At 40.6% G+C, this 27,726-nt stretch overlaps 2 protein-coding genes across 2 annotated transcripts in view; both read right to left on the bottom strand.

Annotated features, from left to right (window-relative positions):
• The window catches only part of ttn.1 (titin, tandem duplicate 1), a 252,137-nt gene extending 249,967 nt beyond the window's left edge, over positions 1-2,170 (bottom strand). Inside the window, exons 1-3 of the mRNA XM_083637998.1 lie at positions 1,978-2,170; positions 686-742; positions 74-472 (exon numbers count right to left, since the gene is read on the bottom strand). Coding sequence (XP_083494124.1) covers positions 74-472; positions 686-742; positions 1,978-2,155 — 634 coding nt within the window. The 5' untranslated portion in view covers positions 2,156-2,170. The remainder of the gene's footprint in view (positions 1-73; positions 473-685; positions 743-1,977) is intronic.
• An 8,792-nt stretch (positions 2,171-10,962) lies between these two features.
• Positions 10,963-27,726, bottom strand: part of LOC310777839 (titin-like) — a gene marked incomplete at both ends in the record, with an annotated part of 102,353 nt that continues 85,589 nt past the window's right edge. The window contains 11 exons of the mRNA XM_083638189.1: positions 10,963-10,970; positions 12,450-12,668; positions 13,794-13,865; positions 14,551-14,619; positions 19,507-19,774; positions 20,742-20,816; positions 21,993-22,176; positions 23,008-23,290; positions 23,856-23,972; positions 25,489-25,776; positions 26,649-26,939. Coding sequence (XP_083494315.1) covers positions 10,963-10,970; positions 12,450-12,668; positions 13,794-13,865; positions 14,551-14,619; positions 19,507-19,774; positions 20,742-20,816; positions 21,993-22,176; positions 23,008-23,290; positions 23,856-23,972; positions 25,489-25,776; positions 26,649-26,939 — 1,874 coding nt within the window. The remainder of the gene's footprint in view (positions 10,971-12,449; positions 12,669-13,793; positions 13,866-14,550; positions 14,620-19,506; positions 19,775-20,741; positions 20,817-21,992; positions 22,177-23,007; positions 23,291-23,855; positions 23,973-25,488; positions 25,777-26,648; positions 26,940-27,726) is intronic.

The following is a 27,726-nucleotide window of genomic DNA, read 5'->3' as shown; positions in this document are numbered from 1 at the left end:
CACACACACAGAGACTCACAAGGTGAAAACAATACCAGCCGGCGCTGTCGCAGCTGATAAAAGGTCAAATTACCTTCAACAATGAGCTTGGCTGTGCATTGAATTTCCTTGCCAGCATTCTTGGCAATACAGGTGTATTCACCAGTGTCAGACAGCTGGACATCAATAATATGCAGCTTGCGATCTTTGCCATCAGAGGTGAATTTGTGTTTGGGGCTCTCACGGATGTTACTGCCATCCTTCATCCATGAAGCTATGGTCGTGGAGGGTGAAACCTCAGCAGCAAACTCAGCAGATGAGCCAATAGACTCAGCCTCCTGCAACACAATGTCCTGGATCTTTTTGATGAACTTCAGAGGGACAGCTTTGAGCTTGAACCCTCCGAAGGGCTCCTCTGGTGGGGATGGACCTTTTCCACCGGGCTTCAGCCCCCTGCCCCTGCCACCATCACCAGGAGATGGGGTTTGTTTTGCTGCAATACCAAACAAAAAGTTAATCATCAACAAACATCATCAGGTTAGTTTAAAGTATGGTGACAGTGGGGAATCAGACACGGACAGTGAGGTTTTTAAGATCTTAGAATTGTTATAAGAGAGGTAAGAATCAGGACTTAACAAGCGAAAAGTTGTCCACAACTGGCACATATGACAAATAAAGCTGATAAGCTAAAAGAGTGTATTCTCACCCCCAAATCCTCTACCTCTGCCCACTCCTTTGGGTGGCTCCTCTGATGGTTTTCCGTCTGGACGGGAAATAAAAGGATGAGTCTTCATTTTCTCTATAAGACCTGTCTTTTGTAAATATTCCAGCAGAAGCCAAGATAAGATGTAAACAGAACAATGTTGACAGAAAAATATGCCAATTGTCAAATAAATCTACACATCACGTGAGCACACTGAAAGGTCAACACACAGCAGCGCATGCTGCAAGAGTGAAGAGGATGAAGACAGAATTACAATGAATCTTAACAAAAGAACAGTTAATGTTACATGATGATCCAAGGGACATAAAAGGATACAAGATTAATTAAATGTTCTACTGAAGATTAACACTGGTGCAGAGGAACACTCAACAATACTGAATGGACAATGACACAAATGAAGACGGACATTAACATGTTGGACAATATAATATCACAAAGGATGGATGGTTAATGGATAAATGGGCAGATGGTGATAAAAGGATCATTAATGGGACAAGATGACCAAAGGGACATAAATGGATACAAGATGACTTGGGTGCTGTGTCCACAGAAAGCATTTTTTTGAGCTGCCAGCGCCTTTCTTCAATTCATTCTCTATGTTGATGCGCTAGGAGCGCTCTTGGTGGCTAGTGTTTTTGGGCAAAGCTCTCTGGGTGCCTCAAGTAGAAAACATTTCAACTTTTGGAGACAATGCCAATATTTTTGACCGACCAATCAAAATCGAGGAAGATGCCGGACTAAAAATATCAATAAACATGAGAATTATTAATTGTATTATGTTGTTGGGTTGATATTTACCTTGTATGCTAGCTACCTAACACCTAACACTGTCAGAGTCAGCTCCGTGCACTGTGTGTCTGTGCGCGTTGGAAGCATTCTGGACATTCATATTTTTGATATCCAAAACGCTTCGCCAAGAAAAAAATGCAGTCTGTGGACACGGCCCCTTAGGACATAAATGGGTATAAGATGACTTAGGACATAAATGGATACAAGATGACTTAAATGTTCTACTGAACATTAACACTGGTGCAGAGGAACACTCGACAACACTGAATGGACAATGACATGAATGTCACAAATGAAGATGTATTTAAATATCAAATGGATGGATGGCTAATGAGGAGATGGTCGAATGGATACATGGATGGTACTGTATGGATAGATGGACTGATGGATTGATCAAGTGATTAAAGAGAGACTGGATGAAGATTAGATGAATCGTCAGATGGATGAAAGGTGGCTCCTTGGTCGTCGGCTGGAGGTCGTCTCACCTCGTCTGGCACCCGGCATGCCTGGCGTCTCCAACACCCCGTCCTCCCCTTCACCTGCCCAGTCATCTGAAGGAACCAGCTCCCAGCCCCAGGCCTCCTCCTCATCTTCCTCTGCTTTGTTTCCCTCATACTCCTCTTCAAACACCTCCTCCTCCTGCTGGGTGGCCACCTTCCTCATCTGCACGGCACCCGGAGAAACCTCCTTCACCACGGGGATCTTCCCTTTAGGCTTCTCCTCCTCTGCTGAGGGCTTCTTCAGGATCTTTTTGAGGCTTACAGGTTCAATCGCGTCTTTGGGGGAAATGGCACTAGGCAGCTTTTTCACCTTTCCTGCACTTGGCTTCTTCTCAATGGGGAGTGATTCTATTTCTTTAGGCTTTGGCTTCTGGACTTTGGGTGACGGGGTCTTTTTCAGCTCAACCTTCTTGATCTGCTCCACGGGCTTCGAGGCTATTTCTTCTTTTTGCTTTTCTTTACTCACTCTAGGTGAGGGTGTCTTTTTTAGTTCTACACCTTTCTTCATGGTCTCTGTGTGTTTTTGTGCTATTTCTTTCCCCTTTTCCTCTGCTTCTTTTGGTGGTGTCTCTTCTTTCTTGACTGGGGCTATCTTTCCTGGAGGGCTGGGCTTTTTGGCAGCAACAGATGGCTCCTCTTTCTCCTTAAGTTTCTCAGCATCCTTAAGTTTCTCCGGCTCCTTCTCTGGTGTTTCAGTCCTTCCAACTTTCCTAAGCTGCTGTTCTTTGGGCTCTTTGGATGCTTCGACACTTGGAGTTCTGCCGGGTGCTTTTGTGTCCACAGGCTTCTTTTTGTCCTCTGGTAATTGTTCTGGCTTTTCTTCAGCTTTGGGGACCTTGGTGAAAGGCTTCAGTACAACCTGCTCATTCTCTTTATCTGGTATGTCAGTGAGTTTAGCTTTGGCTCGCAGCTTATCAGCATCTGTAGGCTCCTCTTCCTTAGGTACCTCAAACTGCTTATTCGGCGTAATCTCCTCCTTGTCTTTACTAACATAAGGAGCTGTGTCTGGACTCATGGAAGGAGGAGTGTGTTCATCTTTTAGTTGTCTCGCAGCAGCAGTGGGTTGATCTCTCTGTGGTGTCTCACTTCTCTTGAACGGTGTCCGTTCAGTTTCTTTCTTTACCTCACCTTCTTTTTTAGTTTTTGATGGCTCAGCTGCTTCCGGTTTCTTTGGTTTTTCAAATGGTTTCAGTTTCACTATTTCTTGCTCATCCTCATCCTTCTGCAATTTCTTAATTTTCTGTGTAGTAAAATCAGGTTCAGATTCTTCATCTTTCTGCACTTTAGGGGTTCTTGTCCATCTTGTCTTCTCGTCTTCTGCTTCCAGCCTTTCAGCTTCCTCCAGATAGCCCAGTTCAGATGCCTCTTCATCCGCAGTGAAGACTCGTTCAGTTCTTCCAAGTGTTATTACCTCACGATCATCTCTATCGTGAAGACCGTGAACTGTCAATTCAGTATCACAATGCCTCGTCACCTCTGCTCTATGAGTTATTAATTCCTTCTCAGGCACTTGGGGCTTGGTCGGCACCTTTTTCAGCTTGATCTTTTGTGGTTCTTCCTCTAATTTCACAGGTTGTCCAGATGGTTTCAGCTTAATTGATTCTTGCTGCGTATCTGGCTTTGGCAATTTACTTATTTTCTTCTTATCTAAAGTTGGCACCTCAGGTTCCTCATCCTTCTGAGATTTGGGGGTTCTTGTCCATCCAGCTTCCTCCATTTTCTGTACAACTTCAACCCTTTCAGATTCCTCAAAATAGCCCAACTGATCTGTCTCTTCATCTGCAGTGAAGACTTGTTCAGTTCTTCCAAGTGTTATTATGTCTCGATCGTCTCTATCATGAAGTCCATGAACCATCATTTCAGAATCATGATGCCTTGTGACTTCTGCTTTATGAATTATGACTGCATTCTCAGGCTCTGGATGTTTCCCTGGAACCTTCTTCAGTTTGATAACCTCTGGTTCTGGTTCCTTCTCTTTGAGTATTCTGGGGGACTTACTCTTCAACTTGGGTGATTCAGGTGTTTTTGACTCCTGAACAGGAATCTTACCCTTTTGCTTACTAGATGGCACTGTGGTTGAAGTAGTGAATAGATGTTTTATGACAGCCACATGAAATTCACATACAAACAGGAAATTCAACATCTCATTTGAATTTTACAACATACAGTAAGACGCTACACATAAGCATAACATACAAAGTCAGAACAACACATATTATGTAAGTGCCACATGTAAAATATTACTGTTTTATAATTGTTATAAATCATATAGCAAATATGTATACATTTGTCATTCTTTTTTATATTAAAGCAATCATTTAGTATACCTTTGGTTGGTCCAGGTGCTGTAACTGGTTCCTTGTCTGCAAGAATTTGAATGAAATCAATATTAGTATAGACAACAATACAAACAGTGTTAGGGAAATGGGCAAAGACTGACATAAAGACAAATAGTGTATTAGTTTTTGAAAATAGAAAATAGACAGACACCTGGGTTATATAAGGAAGTGTGGCATGCATTTTTTTTTTAATTAAGAGTTCTGTTTCCTTTTTACTTCACAGAATATTTTGCATGAAAAGACAACTATTTTCCAGAAGTGAATGCAATGACTTCATCAGGTGTTCAATTTGATGTCCTTTATTTTGTAAACCTTTTCCTCATAAAGTACAAACTATCAAACACTGTTGGTCATTGCATGTGTATTAAATTGCAGCAAAATATACTCAAGTTGCATCAAGAGATGTTTTACAAATATCAGTTATAAGGTTATTTTGCTTCAACAATACAACATAATGTTAATGATACACACATAAAGAATCAATGACAAAACTCCCTGTCGAGTTAATAAATTATAATGTATAGAACAATTACCGGTAGACAGATTTAGACAGAGTTAGAGTACCAAGGCATGAAGACTGAAGTTGTAAGAAATGCTCAAGGCGAGCAACAGACATTAAAGAGAGCAACATGAATTAAAGTTAGGGAAGAGATGTTACCTTCAGGTGGAGAGCCTTTCTCTGTTACAGGAGAAGGTTGAGCCTTTGTGGCCGGTGGAGAGGGTTCCTTCTCCACTGGTGCAGCCTTTGGCTTCTCCACTGGTGAAACTTTAGCTACAAGAATGCCAACTTGATTACAATACTGGCTAAGGTTTGATAAACAAGCTAACGTACTGAAAGAGAAGACGGATATTTGGATAAAGGAAACGGACACAATGAAAGAGTTCAGACTATCATTAAGACTAAACACATATTTTAGGAAGAGTACAAACATGAAGATAAACAACATAAATGGCAAACAGAAGAGGCTACCTGCAGGAGGAATGACTTTTTCTGCTGGAGCAGGTGAAGGCTTTGGTGTGGGTAGAGATGGTTTCTTCTCCTCTGGAGGAGACACTTGGGAATACAAGATACCAAGGTCACAACAAAGAGAAAATTCTCAGTAAAGATATGAGCCTGCCAACACACTGAAACAGACAGTTAAGCAATTGAAGACAGGTGGAAATTATTTAAAGAGGGAAGAATGAAGAAAAACAGACAAACAAAACAATAATGCAAAACAAAAAATACAATAATGTAACAGAACAAAACAAGATGGAAGATCGGAAAAAGCATAGAAACAAGAAAGAAAGAAAGAAAGAAAGACAGACAGACAGAGATAACTTATTTCAATACAAAAAACAAACAGAAGACACTACCTGCGCGAGGAGTAACTGAAGGCTTTGGTGTTGGTGGAGATAGCTTCTTCTCCTCTGCAGGAGACACTTTGGAATATAAGATGCCACGGTCAAGACCAAGAAATTAACATGCTTAGTCAAGATATAGTATGAGACAAACAGTTGAACTGTAGACAATAATCGTGAAGATGATCCGAGGACAAGTACACAACAAGGAGGAAACAAACATTAGACAGATGAAATGTTAACAAAAAAAGGGCTAACTCTTGATCAGCCAGAAAACTCAAAGAGAGATGGAACAGATACTTTAAAAAGAAAGAAAAAGAGGAAACTACCTGCAGAAGGAGTGACTTTCGCAGGTGAAGGCTTTGATGTTTGTGGGGATGGTTTCTTCTCCTCTGGAGGAGACACTTGAGAATACAAGATGCCATGGTCATGACCAAGAAATCAATATATGCTCAGGGCAAGATTTTGTATGAAACAGTTAAACCATGGACGTCAATACAAGTGAAGACGAGTAAAGCTAAGAAGACAGAGGACAAGTAGACAAACAAGGAGGAAACAAACACCAGACAGAGCAAATGGGAGAAAGGAACCCCTAATCAGCCAGCAAAATTAAAGAAAGAGGAAACAGATGCTTCAACAAACAAAACAAACAGAACAAAACTACCTGCAGGAGGAGTGAGTTTGGCTACAGGAGCAGGGGAAGGCTTTGGTGTGGGTGGAGATGGTTTCTTCTCCTCAGGAAGAGAAACTTTAGAAATACAAGATGCCATGGTCACAACCAAGAAATCAACACGCTCAGCCAAGATTTAACAATGGCAAAACAGGTAAACAAACACACAAACAATGTGACAGAATGGGAAACGTGAGGATTTGAAAAATTATTTAGACGGGAAAGAATTAATCCCAACCGACAATAGAAAAACAAACAAGTGGTGGGAGTGAAAGGACCAGACAAGTGGAAGGATGGAAAATGATTTGCAATGGAATGGAAGATGTTAATAAACCAAGAAAGTACTCTTTAGTACTTGATGTACCTTGTAGAGGAGTGACATCATTTGAAACTGAAACCGGGACCTCCTCAATGGAAGCCCTGTGGTCTGCTTTTGAAGAAGCAACACACAAAATGCAATAGACAAACATCCAAGAAAGGTTCATAGAAATCTGTATACACTGCACATACTGTACACATACATCTGGAACAGTTGACAAGCAATGCATACTGTAATGCTACTAAGGTTAGGTTAATTTAGTTAGTGTATCACTGCATCGTTTCTGCTTTTCAAGAGGTAATGCTGCATCGCAAGAAAGAAGAGGTATAGAAGAGGTTAGAAAGAGATACGAGTATGGTAAAAGTGATACGTTAAAGTAAAATCTCTAAAGTATATTTCAGTTATAAGAGGGGTCGATCTTATGGCGATCATATAAACCTGACGGTCTCAAGAAAGAAATAATACCTTTCTGAGGGATCTGTTCATGTACCCTCTGTGTTCCCTTCTTTGCTTTCTTGCCACCTTCTTTTGGCGTCAGAGGTTTAGTTGTGGTGATCTTCTCCTCTTTGGGTGGTTGCAGGTCAGAGGAACCCATCATGTCCTCAGCGAGGGTCATTTCTTTGGATGGAGGAACAATTGTCTTGGATGGAAGAGTTTCTTCCTTCGGGGGCAGAGCTTTCTTCTGTGGTGTAACTTGTTTGGGAGGAAGAGCTGTGACCTCTCCTTTGACCTCTCCTTTGGAAAGTGAAGATACATCCATCCTCACAGGATAGACTTCTTGCTTTGTTTGTGAATCAGGTTCATTTGATGGTGTAATTTCTTCCTCAAGAGACACTCTCGACACAAGATAATGTTTTTCTGCAGCTGCAGGAGCTTCTATGGATGGTGTGATTTCTACCTTGGGAGAGTCCATCTTTTTATGTATTCTTACTTCTCTCTTGGGTGGCTCGGCTGCTTCCGGTTTCTGTGTTTTTTCAAATGGTTTCAGTTTCACTATGTCTTGCTCCTCCTCATCCCTCAGCAATTTCTTAATTTTCTTTTTAGTTAAAACTGGTTCAGATTCTTCATCTTTCGGAACTTTAGGAGTTCTTGTCCATCTTGTCTTCTCGTCTTCTGCTTCCAGCCTTTCGGCTTCCTCCACATAGCCCAGTTCAGATGCCTCTTCATCCACAGTGAAGACTCGTTCAGTTCTTCCAAGTGTTATTACTTCATGATCATCTCTATCGTGAAGACCGTGAACTGTCAATTCAGTATCACAATGCCTCATCACCTCTGCTCTATGAGTTATTATTTCCTTCTCGGGCTCTTTGGGCTTGGTTGGCACCTTTTTCAGACTTATCTTTTGTGGTTCTTTTAAATTCACAGGTTTTTCAGATGGTTTCAGTTTATCTGATTCTTGCTGCTTATCTGCCTTTGACAATTTACTTATTTTCTTCTTATCTAAACTTGGCACCTCAGGTTCCTCATCCCTCTGCGATTTGGGGGTTCTCATCCATCCTGCTTTCTCCATTTTCTCTACAACTTCAACCCTTTCAGATTGCTCAGAATAGCCCAAATGCTCTGTCTCTTCTTCTGCAGTGAAGACTCTTTCAGTTATTGCAAGTGTTGCAAGATCAGCTCTATCATGAAGTCCCTGAACCATCATTTCGGACTCATGATGCCTCATCACTTCTGCTTTATGAGTTATGTCCTCCTTCTCAGGCTCTGGAGGTTTCACTGGAACCTTCTTCAGCTTGACGACCTCTGGTTCTGGGTCCTTCTCTTTTGGTATTCTGGACAACTTACTTTTGATTGAAGAAACCTCTTTCTTCACTTCTTCTGTTTTGGATAGAGGAGCAACATCTTTCTTCATTGGAGGTAAGACGGCCTCCTCAGGAGGAGGAGAAATGGACCTTTGAGATGGAACTTCTCCCACTCCAACAGAGTCAGCTTCAGGTATGTTTAATTTCTTTGGTAGAGTGACTTCTTTATGGGTAGCAGCTATTTTCAGTGGGGCAGCATCTTCCATTGAATTAGTTCTTTCATACATAACATGCTCTTCAGAATGTGATTCAGTGACTTCTCTCTGTGAAACAAATAACCTGTCCCGTATACCTGAGATTTGTTCTGTATAAGTTATAGGGACTTTAACGTCTCTCAGTTTATGGTCTTGTATTGTTTTTGTAGGTGTCGGTTCTTCTTTCTTGGAAGGCATGCCTGCCTTGGAATGAGAGAGTTCTTTCTTTGTTGGAACAGCTTGTTTGGGTGGAGGTGTTATATCTCTCTTGGCTGATGGAAAACCAGCTTTCTTCAGAGGTGGTGAGACGGACCTCTGAGCAGAAATTTCTTCTCTCAGGACCACAGCTTCATCTTCTTCATCATGAGTGACAGGAAATATAATTTCAATGTCTTCTGGTTCTTCAACCTCATATTCAGTGTATGTTGACTCAACGTCCTCTAGTGCTTGATCTACAGTTTCTGCATGTTCATCTGGAATGTCTTTGACTTGCAGATCTTCACTGTACCATATAGGATCCGCCTCCTTTGCTATCACCCTCTGTTGTGTTATCTCCATTTTCAAAGATACATCTTCTTTTACTCTGGATTCCATGTGCTCTTCTGTTATCAGTTCAATGTCTTCTGGTTCTTCCACTTCATATTCAGTGTATGTTAAATCAATGTCCTCTCGTGGTTCAGCTACAGCATATTCAACTAGGGTGTCTTCGACCTGCAGATCTTCACTGTACCACAAAGGAACCTCCTCCTTTGCTATCACCCTCTGTTGTCTTATCTCCCTTTTCAAATATCTATCTTCTTTCACTCTGGATTCCATGTGCTCTTCTCTCCTTGCATATGTCCTGATTTCTTCTTGCCTGTATCCAACTTCTTCTGCCAGAGAGATTTGAGGAGACTGCTTTCTGTCTTCAACCATAATTGTTGTTTGCATAAGCTCAGTCCTCATGGAAATGGGGGTACCTTTTAAGATATAGCCCAAGATTCAAGATTTGCACCATGGAGCGGTGGCAATGAGGAAAGCAACACAGAACAAAAAATCAGACGTATTGTAAACAGACAAATATTCTAATATAATATTCATTTTACAACTAAATTATGGGAGATACAATGTCATAAATCACTACCTCTCTGTTGTGGAGTTTCTTTAGGCTGAGGCTGGACTTCTACTTTTTCTCTCTGGGGCACTACAATAAATAAATGCACTCACTCAATCAATCTAAATCTAAATTAAAGGAAATCAAGAGAAATCTGTGCTAAATTGACTAAGATATTTGTGAGAAACATTGGAAGTTTAAGCATACCTTTGGTACTCAGTCCAGGCTTTGGTTTAGCTATTGCTGTTTTTTCCTGTGTTAACTCCCTCTGTTTTACTATGACACAGCATGACAAACAGTAAACACACAACAAAACAAACATCAGGACAAAACCTTTAAAGAGTTTGCTTAAGATGAGTAACAGTTCTGAAGATAAAAGATAAAGATGGTAAATGGGAAGCTCAAACAGTAATTATTAGTTAATTATTACACTTTCATTTTGCTCATCATATTTGCAGATATATCTACCTTGTAGTTGAGGAGTTGGCGGTTGAGCCTGAAGAATTTGTTTTCGTGTTTCAGGATCTTGTGCTGGTGCTCGTTGTCCAGGCTTCACTTCTTCTGGTGCTTTTGGTGCCTCTGGAACCTTCTTTGGTGCTTCTCGAACCTTCTTTGGTAGCTCTGGAACCTTTTTTTGTGCTTCTGGAACCTTCTTTGGTACTTCCGGAACCTTCTTTGCTGCTTCTGGAACCTTCTTTGGTGTTTCTGGAACCCTTTCTTCTTTTTCAATAGGCTGTGGTGCCTCTGGAACATATTTGGGTGATTCTTGGACTTGCTTTGTTGGTCGAGGCGCATGGCTTGTTTCTTCTGAGGCATACACTTCAGGAGCATGTCTTGGCTTCTCATGTACTGGCTTTGCTGCCTTGAGAACTGGTTCTGGTGTCTCTTGTACATGTTTTGGAACCTTAGGAATTGCCATTGTCAGTTGAACAGCTTGACTTGGTTCTTCAGGGGCATATATTGGCTGCTTAGGGGCCACTGGAAGCGACTTAGTTGCCTCAGGCACAAGCTTTGGCAATTCAGGGGCATACCTTGCTGCTTCTGCTTCAGGCTTACCAGCCGTTAACTGTGCTTTTCTTGAAGATTCAGTGACATGTCCAGATGTCCTTGGTTCTGGGACAGCTTAAAAGGACATTCATTTATAAGCTGGTTATAAGCATATCATATTTTATAAGAGAAACCCAAATGTGCAAATCACACTCTAACGAGCGCTTAGCACACTGAAAGAAATATCCACAAAAGACATGAAAGATTATCATGCAATACTTTAAGTACATAAAAAGGAGAATGATATATTTGCATGAATATATCAAATTCCATGTACTAAACAATATAAAGATGATTCAAAACAGTACAACAAAACTACCCATCAAGAGCATCTTTGCAGTACCTTCAGTTGGAATAGCTTCAGTCTTGGATGGAGTAATCTTGGGTAGAGATGGTTGAACTACAGGTTCCCCTGGTCTGGGTACAGCTGGCATTTAAGAGACATTTATTGTTTAACCTACAGGTAATCACTATGGAAACAGACAACACTCTTAACAAGTGTCTACCAATGAAAAAGATCATAAAAGACATATCTGAAGCATTACTTTAAAGTCAGAAAAACAGACAGTATAACAAAAAGGAAAATCAAATAGGACAGCAAAACCCAAGAATTTAAAGGTGAACTATCAATACCTTTAGTTGGAAGACGTTCTGTTGTGGAGGGAGTAACTTTGGCTGCAGTTGGTTGAACTATGGGTTCTTCTGGTTTGCGTACAGTTGGCGCTTTAAAGAACATCAGATATATTCAGTACCCTACTAGCCCTACTGCTCAAAATGGCACACTCTAACGAGTGCTTAGCAGAGAGATATTTGGAAAACAAATACCATCTGAATACACAAAACACATAACATGACCCAAAACATAGAATAAGATATATTCCAGCAAGCTACTCACATGACATGACAACATATAGGAAAGAGTTTCGAGAAAAGATAGATAGATACATAGATAGATAGATGCAATAGCTTCAGTCTTGGTTGGAGTAATCTTGTCAGCAATTGGCTGAACTATGGGTTCCTCTGCCTTGGGGTTATTGTTTATTTATTTATTACCCTACTGTGAGCCCTTGGATTTCCATATTAAGTCAATAGACCCAGCTAGCATTGCTTTACTGTTGTTCTCTTTATCATTAGCTTTTTTCAGAGCCAAAGGTGTGAGTTGAAATGCTTCCAGCTGGTTTAGCATCAACCGACATCAATTTGTTTGTAAAAGATTATATCTAAGATGTAGCTAAACAACTTAAATCATGTATTGCCAACTCCAAATTCATTAGATGATGTTAACTTTAACAACCAACCAATAAAACTCAGGAGGTTGCCACTGGAGAAACAAGACTAAGCTGTGCAACACTAAAGCCTTGTGATCCCTGAACAATAGGCTCATCTACCTTTTTGTGCAGCCACTTGTTGCTGAGGTGGTTCAGGCTTCTTGGGAGGTTCAACTCTGCGCTCTTCAGGAACTTAGAAGAATTGTAGGGTTTTAAAATCCAAACTAACATGAATCTCTGAACATTCGAGATGTACACAAATTAACACAAACATCTTGACAGTTAAACATGTAGAATACACCAGTACAGACACAACACATTAAAGAGAAAAGAATTCTGCCTTGCCAGGACAGCAGTAGTAAAGCAAAGCGTTTGCTACTTTACCTCGAGGTTCAGGAGCTTCTGGTATTTTCTTGGGAGCCTTTGGTGGTTCTGGTTGAGGCCTAAATGTGGCCACTTGTGGCTCAGGTGTTTTCTGAGGCGGTACTTTAGGCTCGGGTGCCATTTTAGGCTCTGGTGTAGGTTTGGCTTGATAAGGTGCAGGAGTGACCTTTCTGGGAATGGCCACTATCTCTGGTTCAGGTTCTGTGTATATTGTGGGTTCTTCAAGATAACAGAGATATTAATGTGAGTTAACACAGAGTACACACAGCTTCAAGAGTTATGGTTAAAAGAAAGACTCAAAAAGATTAACATGTATAACAAACACTCTGACAGACAATGCTCTGATGTGAATCATTTCACAGGCATTGTAAGAACAACAGCTGGTACAGTGAACAACAGCAACAAACAGAAGTTAGATGTGACAAAGTAACTTAAGATAACATTCATTATGGACAAAAACAGAACATTTAGAAAAAGATGAAGTACATGTAAAGAGTTTTATTTGATAGGATATCTGTTTAAAGATAGATCAAAGTGTCAGTATCAGATACCTGTCCGACTCTGTTTCTGAATATGCAATCTGATGTTCATAATGTTCTAAAAAAAACATAATCATCAAAATATAGCCTATATAAATATATCAATAAGAAAAACTAAATTCATGTTAAAAATGGGAAACATTTAACATGATATACAGTTACCTCCCTGTGGCTCTGGTTGGGAATATGCCATCTGAGGTTCATAATATTCTTTGAAGAAAATAAATAATAAAAATAAATATTTTGTATAAAGAAAATTCTGGAAATAAAATGTATAAATATGTGTGGGAAAGCTTGCAGTAACATTTCCTTTTGATGCCATTTCAAAAGTTTTCATCTTGCATTTTTTGTGTCTCTTCTCTTAACAATTGAGAATGTAGGACAACATTTAATCTCAAGAGTGTGAGACAGACAAACCACACAGAGGAGAAAAAGTAATCACTGACAACACGGCGTTACCTTCTGGGGCCAGGCGTTCCTCTCGCTGAGGTGGAACGGCTACGGCGACATGGGGCTCTGTCTTCTTTGCTTCTGGTACTTTAAAACATTATCAACTATTTCAATTTCTACTTCAAATGCTGTACCATTGGACATCTTTTAACACAAATACTTTAAGAACTACAAAAGTACAAAGAGAAAGAAATTGTTGACAGAAGAATGACTTCTGAACACATGCAAAGAGTGAATGGCAGAGTTACACCAACAAGATAGAAAGTACACATAATTAGGAAGAAATTAATAATTAATAAGAAGATAGAAAGATAGGGACATGACTAACAATAAAAAGAGATGTATAAGCGGATACCTTTGGCTGGAGCAGGAGGGGGAGCTGCAGGGGCAGAGGCTTTCTCCTCTGGACTCCTGTAAGCTTCAGTAACTTAACAGATCAAGAAAGTTCATTTTGTTAGTGAGTCTAACAGATCAAGAAAGTTTATTTTGTTAGTAACTGAGTCTAACTAATTTATTAGTCTAATAATTCTCAACTCTGCCATCTACATGAAGGTCTAGTGAGGGTTAATAAGAGTGTAAGAGAATTGAGTTGGGGTTAACAAGAGTAAAAACAAAACACAAAGAAACCAAACACACACATAAAACATTTAAAACAATGAAACCATTCCTGCACATTTGGACAGGTTAAGAGGGGTGAAGGACACACATCAAGATTACCTATGGGAATTCATGTCTTGGACATAAAAGCTGCCACATGAAAATTACATGCAATTATAGTGCAGTAACAGACATAAAGTGCATAGCACAAACAAGTGCAGACATCTTGCATCTTGAAACCATTTCTGCGCATGAGCAGGTTAAGAGGGGTAAAAGACACAAATCACAACACAGAAGAGACAAGTCAAATAGAACAAGATATTATAACATTTTGACCGGCAACTGGCATTTCTTAGACACATGTTGGCTGGAGCGTTGTGCATGACGACATGTAACCCAAGTGGACAGACAAGCATGTAGCAGGTTGATAGTGAGCAGCTGGCTTGTTACATTACAGCCAGAAGCTTGGTTGAACAGCCAGAAGCTGCTTTTAGCTGCCTTTAGCATTATTATACCTTTGGGGGGTTCTTCACTTATTCCAACTTGTGTCCTGTCAACAACCTCTTCCACAGGCTGTCTCTCGTCTGCTGAAGGAGAAATGTGAACTTAGAGAATGCCCTAACTGATAGGGACTGATGATCAAATTCAGTCACATGTCATTAAACAATGAAAATGTCACAAACAACTCAGATGAGATGGGAGGGATTTACACTGAAGAAACAACAACCAATGAGGAAAGATACAGATAAGAGAAGATAACAGAGAAATGTAATGGCAAATAACTTCAGAAGAGATGATAACGGACACTGGACAGACACATTTAACATGAGGACAGAGTTTAAGACAGACAGACAATGTGATGATTTGTTATTGTATTGACGAGGGAAATTTCACCCAAAACAGAATCATAGGATACCTGGTGTGACCGAAGAGTACTGAAGAGATACACTTTCTTCTTGAAGTGTCCAACTTTCATAAGCTGGCATATTAAAGGATAATGGTTAGAATGTAGTATAATATAAATATACATTGTACACAAATGATTTGTGCTCACAATAGAGTACCTCAGGGATGATGTATTTTTGTAGGCCAACCTAGAAGTTATGCACTTCCTTGTTCCCTCGACGGGAAGTCAATGGGATTTTTGCATGGGGATTTGGGTTAAATGCCTGAAATAAGGTATGTGGTTAACAAAAGTGTATGAAACTGAGACCTTTGTGTTTGTTCAGCAAGATAATCTTCACAAATGAGTACCACTTTTATCATTTTTGATTTTTTTCCTGAAAATCTAAGTTTTTAAAAATCGCATTTACGCTTCAAAAATCATAAAAGTGGTCCTCATTTGTGAAGATTATCTTGCTGAACAGAAAGTTTGCAGCTTCACAAACTTTTGTTAACCACAGACCTTACAGTATTTCAGGCGGGTAGCCAACAGCCCCAAAATGGGGAAGTGCTAACATCCTGGTCTGAGGCAGGTTTTAGGACTCATTCCTGCAGTACTCTATTATTTAGGAATGATGGTTAAGGGATGATAATGATATGTTAGGTTTATTATTAGGATGTGGGGTAATGGTTTAATTTTGATGAATGAAATGCTGCAAGTAGGTGATTCATATTTCTTCACTCCATCCAAGGATAAGAATGATTAGAGCCGCAAGTAAGAGTAATTAGTAATGTTATGATTTTGTAGTCCGCAAAGTTTGTATCTACCTTTTACTTCAGTTTCTGTTCTCTCCACGTAGTGATAAAATTCAGATGAATCTTTTGATAGAAAAATGAGACATTTGTGAATTATAGGGGCAGACGTGCGGCTGAGATAAGATTTGATATAAACTGTGTTTAAAAAGTGTCCCAGTCTTACCTCTGTAAGCACCCATAGATGGTGCATCTGGCACTTGAATTGGTCTATCTGGGACATCTAAAGATTTAGCCAAACATAGAACTTGAATTAATATATAAATATGTGCAAATATTATTTATATGTTTTGTGACAGTAAGACCTCACAAATATTTTAAAACTTTACAAACTCTAGAATTCTGTCAAAGTTTGATGATGAAAAGATGCCGACTTAAATGTGAAATTAATTCTGCTGTAGTATGAGAACTTGTAGCTTCACTTGAGGCAATTTTATGTTGTTGTTTAACGTGAAAGGGGGTCATGACCTAACAATCTGTGAAACCCATTTAACTTATAGTCCAACTTCAAAGATAGACCATAGACCAGACCGGCATCACATCATCAAAGGCCAAGCGCCAAGGCCACGCCCCCTTTTGAGGGAAAGAGGAACATGCAGAAAAGCTGTTGTGTAGCAGATTGTAAAACAAATAAACACACAAATCCACATCTCCAGTTCCCCATCCTTCCTGGAAATGAAAGGGATCCAAAAAGGAGAGCTTCAAGCGTCTTATGGCTTCAAGCAATAGACAGTTCTAATCAACGGGGAGAGAGTTGAGCAGGTGATATGTAAGTATTTAGGCATTCATTTTGATTTTCAGTTGAACTGGGCTCACCACGTTGATTTTGTATGTTCTCGCATTAACCAGCGTTTGCATTTTTTTAGAAGGCTTACGGTCCATGGAGTGGATAAAAACATTATGTTGTTGTTCTACAGGGCAGCCATTGAATCCATTATCTGCTACGGCATCACTACATGGTTTGGTAACCTGTCAGTTAAACTCAAATCCCATCTAATCAGGAGGGCTGGTAAAATTATTGGCATGTATCCCCCATCTTCTCTCCAGCAAATTTTTGAGGAGACAGTGAGGAAGCAGGTCCTTAAAATCACCTACGACCCAAACCACATCCTTCATACAGAGTATGAGCTGTTGCTGTCAGGCAGAAGGTACAGGTTACCAAACTGTAAGCTGTACGCATTTTATTTTGTTCCACTGTCAATCAAACTACTTAACAGTAAGAGATGATGTAGAGCATCTGTGCAATACCTAACATTGCAGTTTATTGTGCAATAGGATCGGTAGCCTGGTAAACCAGCCGGTCACATGGACTCACATTTCATTTCGTTCTACCAGACCGTCTGGCCTCTGGCCGTGGGAGGGTATTTGCAGAAATTGCAAAGCGTTCTAGCCAATCAGCGACCCGCCTCGTAGGTGACATCGTAACCGGCCAATCAGGAACACCGCTAGCAAAACAATAATGGCCTCTGTATAATAATACTAATAATAAGGCATCATTTATTAATGTATCGTGAATGCTCAGGTTCAGGCAAGGTATAGCAAAAATAATTACTAGACATGTCTATAAAATAAAGGTTTGTTGAACACAAAATGAATGCATACAAAGTTTGTATTACAAACGTATCAACATTTTCAGTTAAACACATGTCAAATTGCATTGACATCTATAGGATCGGAAGTTTTCTATGCCCCAAGAGGGGCCGCGGGCCATGACGTTTTGCGAATTAGCCGTATGTGCCGGTCTGGTCTATTGGTCTAGTATGTTTTTCATTGGACGGCAGTGGTTTAGAACCTGAAGATATGTTCAGTTTTACTGTCCTTAAATCATGCTGTCTGCTCTTACAATACTCACCATGAGGAACCCTCCCTAACCCAATCTCTGTGAAAGAATAAGATAAGGTGTTATAGCTACAAACAGCACTCACTTTACAGAACACTGCCTGGCTGATGGTTACAGACTGGCTGATAGTTAGAGTACAGACCTTTGCCTGAGAGGTAAAGCTCGGCCGTGCTGCGAGCCTCTCCCAGGGGCTCCAGCCGTGCTATCACAGAGTAAACGCCTGAGAGGGGCAGGGGACATGGTTCAGTCAGTTAATGCCATTACCACTGATGAATTACTGTGCTAGTTCAATTTGGTCAAACATTTCATCTGCAAATCCTCTGAGTTTATGGACAGTCAACCATCAGTATGGACTACTGGGGACCCCTAGTCACCACCGTTCAAGTTCACTTTGTTTAGTAAATATAGTCTAATATGGAGGACCACAAGTGATACTAATCACTAATACAAATACTAATACTAATACAGCATCACTAATTGTACAATAAAAAAATAGGCTAAATGTGTATACAAATTAATGTATTAAGCTATGAATAAATAGTCACAATTACAAAGTAATTACTTATTTGATCATTTATGGGCAATGAAAACATTAAAATAGCAAATGATTAATTACTATGTAATTTAGTCTATTTATTCAAAGATCAATACATGAATTTGTAAACAAATGTATTAATGCCTATTTTTATTGTACAATTAGTATTGAAATGAAATCCTTTATTACTAATTTAGGTGACACTTGTGGCCCTCCATATTCTACAAGTTAGACTGATAAAACAGGGCAATGCTCTTTATTTATCAATATGTAGTTTTGCCCACTTGTAATATTGAGAGCTGTGGAAACCAGCCTGCATGACAGTGGTGACAGTGGATCCTGAAGTCACCACAGGCTGACTAAAGCATCAAAGATGAAATGTTTTTCCAAAGTGAAGTATTCAAATGAATTGCTTTCATTTCATCACACTGCTGATCCTTGACAAACCTTCGTCCTCGGCGGTGACATTGCGGATGATCATAAAGTGTCGTCGGCCCTGGGTCCTGAAGTTATATTTGGGGCTCTCTTTAAGCTCCCATGCGTCTTTGTACCATGTGACGGTGGCGTTGTCAAAGGACAACTCGCACTCGAAGGTTGCAGCTTGGCGCTCATTGACCTCAATGCTTCGGATGCATTTGGTGAACTGAATTTGGTCAACTAAAACCGGATAATTAGAGTTAGTTTAGATTGAAGTTTCTGATGACATGTTTCAGAATAATAGATTAATCTTGGTTTAAAAAGTGTATTATTTAATTTGTGTTATTCACATTATAACTATTTGGACTTTCGAGTTTTGACTTGAGTTATGTGCAGAGGAAACATGGAACATCAGACAGAAAACAGAAATCACCAAAACATCAAGATAATGACATATGCGTCACATATAAACCAACAAGTTCAAAGAGATCAGTAGGTGGTGTCCTACAGTCAAACCCGACAGCAGGAGCCATGTTAGTTTGAGCAGCGCTACTCACCTGGCTTGTGATCAGCTCCTGATATCAAAATGGATGGGATATTAAATCTTGTTAGACTACAGACACGCACCCGTCTAGCCTGGTAAACCATCCAGATCACGTGAACTCATATTCTGTTTCGCTCAACGGATCCGTCTGGCCTCCAGCCCGGGGACCTGCCTCGTAGTTGACATCGTAACAGGTCAAAACAGTAATGGCTGCTCCCATGGCTCTGCGGCTCCCGAAGCAACGAGCAGTAGCATTAATGTTTGTAGAGGTGACACAGCCATAAGTGCAGTTGTCTGTCAAGGCAAGTACTCTCACCCAATGAAACTACTGTGGACAGATTGGAGTCCAGACTGATACGTAGAGCGAAACAAGTGAGATCATGTTTAGCCAGACAAGCGTCCGTCAGACATGACAGAACATTCGGGACATGCAGCCTTACCTGAGAGGGTGAGCTTGGCGTTGGAGATATGTGGCCCACAGACCACGCGGTAGCTGCCCTGGTCTTTGGCTTGGCAGTTCTTGATCTTCAGATAGTGATGATCTCCCACCACGCTGATATCATATTTGTCACCACTGTCCAATTTCTGGGTGCCCTTGTACCAGGTCAGGGCAATCTCTGGGTAGTTGATCTTGACCTGGCACTCAAATACGGCCGTCTGGCTCTCGGCGGCCGTCTGGTCTGTGATGTCTTTCATCACGGAAACGGGCTGTGAATTAAAATCATTGTCAAGATTCAATTATACATTGATTAAAAGTTGTTGCTCAGGTGTGATGCATAATGCTGACAGCTTCAGTGGACTCTATACAAGGAAGGTTTTTGAATTCATCGTAATAAAGATTAGTAGCAAGTATCATACTTGAAGCGTTTTCTAAAAAATGCAGAAAAAAAGCGCATTTATGTTCCAAAACTCATAAAAGTTATTAACGTTTGTGAAGATTATCCTGCTGAACCCAAATTCACGTTCCCATAAACTTTTGTTAACCGCAGACCTTATTTTATGCATTTAAGTGAAATTCCCATTCTAAAACCCCATTCACTTTTCCCCTGACGAAACCGGAATTATACTTACGGACTCATTCTTGCGGTTCTCTATTGGTTTTACAATGATTCTTCTTCAGCTCCAGCTGGTTCCTGAGCAATATTTTATGTTTCCTTGGGAATGTAGTACTATCCTATGTTTTATGTACTATGTGTTTTATGACGTGTTAACTGTTGTGTTATGTGTTTTGTGTTATGTGTTTTTAAATATCTATTGTGGCATCTGTTTTTGCTGGAGCTTGTGACCAACTTAATTTCCCCTTTGGGGATTAATACAATTAATCGAATCGAATCAAATAAAATCAAATAAAATAAAATAAAATAAAATCAAATAAAATCGAATCCTTAAACCCAGCGCAACCAGCTCGGTATATCCAAAAATGCACAGTTTCCAGTAGTTGTGTCGGATTGAGGTCGGTTCACGTTCTCACCACAGATGAACCACTCCAGAGATCGTTTGGAAGCAGACCATGACCACCCTTTCTTGGTGAGCCGTGTTCATACCCCCAAAACGAATCACACCAAGGGGGAAAACACTCCCTGTTTCAGAACAACTGCTCTAAATGAGACAGGTGTGAACACACCCTTAGACTTGGCATGTTTTGATACTAAGGTGGTCTGGAGGTGTGGAGTACCTCTGAGGTGCGTCCCTCCAGCTGCTGCATGAATCTGGCCATGTCCTCCTCCACCACCTGGCCACGCTCCACCTCCTAAAGCAGGACAGACCAGACCAGATTTTTACAAAGTTTCATGGAATGATGCTCATCATTGCTTTTTTCAAAACTGCAGTCATTGGACTAAAGGGGGCAATGTTTATTTATTTGTTTTCTTGTTACTGATTGGCCCAAAGGGTGCCCATCATTCGAGGGGGGCATTGTAAAACCCCATTGCTGATAATTGTGCTACACCATACATTTAAACACAAGATTAAATATGAGTCAGAAGGACTGTAATCAGATGTTTCCAAATTAACCCAATGGGGGAGGGGCTACAGTGTTGACACTTTTTGGTAACATAGATTTGAGCCCTTTTCAAGACAGAGTAAGGGTAAAACAGTAGCTGATTTAAAAGTATTCAAGTAAAAGTACATTTGCGTTACTGTAACAATGTTTTATATTTTAATTATTTACCCTAATAATTACATTTCACACATCCAGCACATGTTACCAATGTTACCTAGCTGTCTTTGTCTGTCTTGTCTTTCATACTGAACAGCTCGTTCAGATGCGGCCAGGGATGCTCAGTTTGGAGATTCTCTCCAAGCTCAATATACAGTATACCAATATATCAATATCACAATCAGATAAATCCATTTAGCTATGGCTATCAGCAGTGTGCTAATCTGATGATTTTGTGAATCGTCTAGATCATTGGTTCCCAAACGCGGGGCTCTGCCTGGTGGTCCGCCAGAGAATTGCAATTTATTTATTTATTTACAGAAATCAGTTTTTACATACACATTAACCCTCCCTGAGGATTAACCGGATTGGGCCGATTTTCAGAAATATCGCGATATTTGAGAAATATCCCAATTTTTAACATTTACTTTCAGAGACTGCAGCAGGCTCAGTTTTAAAGCCAGAGTGAAGTTTCTGGTATCATATGAAACTAGAAGACCTAAGGAATCAATTTGTACCAACCATATCACGCTAGTGACGCAGTGGAAGTGGTCCCTGGGAAATTTGGTTTGGTACCTAGTGTTACTTGGACAGAAAAGTTTGGGGGAACCCCTGGTCTACACCACATAGAATATATATAATTTAAATTACTCATGTAAGACGAGTAAGAAAATACTTTACCAGTACAAATCCTTAAAAAAAACTCAAATACTTTTAATTGAGTACTTTCCACCTCTGCCTGTTTGTGCACCGTGTTCGTCCTCTCACCACTTTCTCGGTCTCCATCTCCTTCTCCCTCTTCAGGAACTCGATGGCCTGGAGAATCGCACGGTAGTCGTGGATTCCGCGTTCCTGCAGAATCCTTTCGTAGTCTTTGGGATCGTGACCTCTCAGCAACTCGATAATATCAATGTCTCCCTCTTTCTTAGGACTCTTTGTCTTGGAAGGAGTCCTGCCACATACCAAATACAAGTCAGTGCCAAATGCTTAGACGCTACAGTAATTGAGGACCTGTGCCTTGAAAATACAAATGGAGAAGTTAGTGTGAAGTGCCCGGACACTGAGGTAGTCCTAAGGTGGAAACCCAACCTTGGACCCAGGCCAGTAAGAACGGTAGAATGAGTATACCATTATCTATATCTGTTTAACCAACGAAATGATCTGTATCCGTATCTGTACTCGGAGTTGACTGATTTTCTGTAAATCTTATTGTAGTCCTGTCTTTTGTATTTTACTGTTGTATTGATTGAGTGATTTTTCTGTATCTGTGTAATCTGTGAAGCACTTTGTGAGTCCTCTTTGTGAGAAGTGCTATACAAATAAAATGGACTTACATTGAACATGGGCGGGGCTTAGATTGAAAGTGTTTTTGTTTTTGTTTTTTTGCAGTTTCAGCATGCAACGATACCCAGCCCTAATCACGAGTACAGATATTGACACATTGTACTCAGATGATACTCGTACTTAAAAAAGTACATTATCTGTACCGGATACTCGTTTCATCTGAGTATTTGGCTCAATCCCACCAGTAAGCCTTTAAAACGTCTCCTTTGAAAGTAACACAAATGACAGTTTGGCAAAGACGTCATGTGTTTCTGCTTGTCGACAGGACCAGGGTGCAGGATGTCACATTTCTCCTGGTGTCCACTGTCTCCCTCCCATCCATCCTACTGTCTCACTAGAGAAACAAATACTTCAAGAATGTGGTCTGGAAATTAATTTAATAATGTTGAAAATACAGTACAAAGAAACACTGATGGCACGTTTTTGTTCACACACTTACTTCTTCAGCTTGGCCCTGAAGTCTCCCAATCCTTCCGTTTCCTCCTTTTTGGCGACCTCTATATCAGCGCTGCATTCAATCTCTCCGTGTGTGTTGGCGGCCACACATCGGTATTGGCCAGAGTCAGATTTGGTAACTTCTCTGATCTGCAGCTTGGCATCCTGGCCCTTCTGTTCAATGGAGATACGACCGCCATGTGTGATCTGCCTCCATTTGCCCTTCATCCATTTCACACTGGGGATGGGATCGCCTCCAATCTTGGCGATGAAGGTGGCAGTTCCCACTGCAGAAACAAACCAGATTGAAATTTTTTCAATGGTTTTTTTTATCAGGTTTTTCTCCCCAATTGTACTTGACCAATTCCCCCTGCTGTCCCGGTCATTGCATCACCCCCTCTGCCGATCTGGGGAGAGTTTTGGACTAGCACATGCTTCCTACGATACATGTGCAATCACCAGCTACTTCTTTTCACCTGGCAGCGAGGAGTTTCAGCGGTAGGACGTAGCGCGCAGGAGGATCATGCTATTCGGCCAATCGTGTCTGCATGGACGTAATACAGGGGGTTCGAACCTTATGTTGGTAGGCAGGGAATCTTCATTGAACTACCCAGATGCCCATTGTATCAATGGATCTGTCATCCCTAATTACTTCTAATCTACTGTGTTGAGTCTGTTGTTCTCCTTCGTTCTTTTAAGTTAATGTTTACTTGTGTGGACCCCAGGAAGAGTAGTCGCTACCTTGGTAGTGGCTAATAGGGATCCAAATAAATAGATCCAAATGGGGATCCTTAATAAAAATCAAATCTATAATCTGTATTTTCCTCATAGAGTACCAAATAATGTACTTACTCTCACTGACAGAGATGTTCTTGGGTTCCTCAATGAAGAACAGGTTGTCGAGCCTTTTGACTGGGCCAGCAGCAGCTGGGGCTGCAGCCTCAGCGGGGGCGGGTTTGGCTCCTTTGTCTGAGGAGAAACAAATATTTAAACAGGTGAAGTCTTCAGGAGTAGAAGTATTTCACGTGTCGCATTTGGGACATTTGGAAAATAGAAAATGTCAAGATGGAACAAGACTTGAAGACCAAAAGAGTCAGCACACATGCATGGAAACAAAACTATCTAAGTACGTACTACTGTACTAACAAGAAATAGGAAATGTGGTGTTTGTTTATCTTGTCTGTATGTTATCCTTCGATAATGGAAAATTATTGTACTTTATAATATCACCAATATTACAGAAGCATATTAAAAAATATAGCCTGAAGCGGCAACGAGCCGGGTCCAAGCACAACATGTTTATTTGTCCAAAAGTAAGAAACTTAAGACATTACGCTTATTTTCACAGACTTGTGGTGTGAGGATACACATTTCCCATGGGATTTGAATACACAATTTTTTGCATTGCAGACCAATGCTCAGTGACATGCACATACACTTGGGGGGCAGGTGCTCAAGTGGAAAAAAGGGCACCCCTAACATAATTATTTATATATACCGTAAAACTTAGAATAAACGTAAATATACTTTTTTCTATTTTTTTTCATTACGGTATGTTTTTGTGTTGCGCTCAGACTGAATTTACAGTCACTTACGGTAATGACGTGTGTGTTTTTGGCAGAAGTCAGGCGGAAGTCAGACATCTTGTTGGCAAGACGAGAGATTGTACTTTCTCCCCCCTGTCAGACAGTTTCTATGTTTATACATAACCGACATGTTTCAAGTATGAATACCGCATTGTTTGATGCTACGGACTGTACATATGGAGTCAACGTGTTAGACTGGAGACACTGTCTGGTTTCCATAAGGACATGGCAGCAGAGGAGAAGTTACTGGTAATGTTAGTGTTGGGCGTTGTAAAAGTGCATTTCTTCCCAGCGAGCATTCTTCCGTTGAAAAATCTAAGTGAGCTATCTGTTCACTGAAATGATACAGGGCACCAGGCACATATATAATCTATCTCTCACACAATGTTGGTCATTTTGTACACGACTGTACCAAACGATGATGGGACAGGTGTATATTTTATATCATGTGTACCAGACTATTATATTATGTAACGGACTGAAATTATGTTGACTGTGTGTGTGCGTCTGTAGTCTGTACGGCTTCAGAGGTTATAACTTAATATTAACACTGGCAACTCTGGGGGGACACAGCCACGTATACAGTCTGTTACAATAACATAGCGTGTAACAAGTATTCCTGCTCTCCTGTATGTAAGCAAGATGGCCAAGTGGAATCTAAACAACTTCTTTAGCTCTTATCAGAGCCTCATTGCAATGAATGCTCAAAACAATTTTTACTTTGCTGATTTGCCTCTATGGGGAAATGTATTTGTAGAATGTTTGGGATTAAATAAAAGAACAGTTTGAACCATCTCAACATCTGGATATATCAAAACATCGCGCACAAGTGGTGCCAAAGATTCAATGAAAGAACGACGTCAATGAAAGACCTCCCCATGTGACTACAACTCTGTTACCTTTCACAGTCACCCTGGCCTTGCAGAAGTCACTGCCCGTAGCATTGCTGGCCTTGCATAGGTAATCCCCTGCGTCACTCTTGGAGGCCGGGCTGACTTCCAGGCAGGCTGTGCCGTCAACAAACGTGACCCTGGTGTTCCCACTGGACTTCAGCTCCCTCCGGTCCTTCATCCACTGGACCGTCAGGGGAGGAGACCCACAGACGTGGCATCTGAGGCTCAGTTTCTCCCCCTCACTCACGCTCACTGGACTTAGGGGCATGTCAAATTTTGGAGCCATGCCTTTTTCTGAAGAAGTGGTGGGAAAGAAGCATGACAGTTCTAACCTCATATTTAAATTTGCCATTGTGTTTTAAAGGAACTGGTTATATATATGCCTAAGTAGGCTACTGAAAGCATTGATGTAAAATTTTACTGATTTACTAATAGTGTTTGCAGGAAAGAGGAAGCTTTTAGTCAAATTTAATGTATAGCTCGAGAAGCTCCGAAGATAAAAGATATTTGGTTTAGAAAGAGCAACAAGACAGTGTTAAGGAACCCTTTTCTGCAGAATCCCACACAAGCGTGGGTGTGTGTGTGTGTGTGTGTGTGTGTGTGGGGTGTGTGTGTGTGTGTTTGTCTGTTAAGAACAGTCTTTCCTTTGTTCAAGAGACCTGTGCATGGAACCCTAAAGGGAACACATACTGTACTACAAAATACCGTTAAGCATTCAAAAAATACATGTTTAAAAAAGTAAAATACTGAAAATGTTAGGGCTGTACCTAACAATTATTTTCATTGTCGATTAATCTGTCCATTATTTTTTCAATTAATCGATTTGTTGTGTGGTCTATAAAATGTCACAAAAGGTGAACAATGTTCTCAGTGTTTCCGACAGCCAAAGTTTTTTTTTTTTTTTTTACCCCACAACCGAAAGATATTTAGTCTACTGAGAAATAAAGAAACCAGGAAATATTCACATTTAAGGAGCTGGAATCAGATAATTTTGACCTTTGTTTTCTTAAAAATAGTCTCAAAATAGTCAGCGATTAATTGAATAGTTGACCATTAATCGATGAATCAGTTAATTGCAGCTCTAGAAGATATACTGTATAAATACTGAATGCACCTTTTTATATACTTGTATGTCTATTTTAACAATATCATTCAAACCCACACACCTGAGATGTTGAGGGACACCTGACATGAAGCTTTGCCAGCCTCATTGGCGGCCTCACAAGAGTACATGCCACTGTCATGGACCGCAGCGTCCCTGACACACAGTACGGCTATGTTGTTCTTGAAGCTGACGTCATACTTGTCGGAGCTGGATATTTCATGGTTGTCCTTGTACCAGGCGACGGTCAGTGGCTGGGAGCCAGAGACACGACTTTCCATCTTCACCGTCTTACCAACTGAATCCTCCATGGACTCAGACGGCCTCTTGGTGAAGTTTGGAGGGACTTTGCGCTCTGTTAGTAAAGGAGGAAAGTAAAGAACATGAGGCAAAGTCATGACAGTGATTAGAAACTTGAATGCAAGATCGTATTCGCCAGGCCACTGGGCCAGTACGTTTGCATTAGGGTAAAACAGGCAGGCGCAGCGCATAAGACAAAAAAAGGTATAGAAATACAAAAACCTACAAAGAGACAAATGCAAGACCAAAGCAAACTATCACAGAATGTCCAGCCTATTACCAAATACCTCTACCAGGCTATTAAAGGATTTGAAGGTTTTATTGTCATATGCAGAAAAAATTAAAAAGTTATCAATGCAATGAAACTCTTAGTTCACTATGTCTCTACCTGGTGCCATCAATCAATCAATCAATTTATCTATCTTCCATCTATAAAAGGGAGCTAGGGCTCCGTTTGTTTGTTTGTTTGTCTGTCTGTCCCATTGATGACATCATCAGTGATGTCATAAAATCACTCACACAAATTTCCAGTGATGTCATCATTGATGTCATAAATTGTGACATCAGTGATGTCAGAGGCATTGTGACATCATCAGTGATGTCATAAGAGGTTGTAATGTCATCAGTGACAGAGCAAAATCGAATCCCAGACGCAGACACTGAAAGAAGTGGGAGTCTGGCTTCAGACCCCCGTCTTCAGCCATGGACAGCTGTATGTTGCCAGCTCCAGGACAGGTGATCCAGCATCCCTGAGGAGTAGCGTGCAAGTGCGGGCGAGCCCGCGCAGCAGGCGAGCCTAGGAATCGAGCGCGCGAAGCGCGCGAGATGCTTACTTTATTTAA

The sequence above is a fragment of the Poromitra crassiceps genome (genome assembly GCF_964638095.1).
Source record: "Poromitra crassiceps genome assembly, chromosome: 6".
In the NCBI taxonomy this organism is placed as follows: domain Eukaryota; kingdom Metazoa; phylum Chordata; class Actinopteri; order Beryciformes; family Melamphaidae; genus Poromitra; species Poromitra crassiceps.
This window is presented reverse-complemented; position numbering and strand designations above follow the sequence as displayed.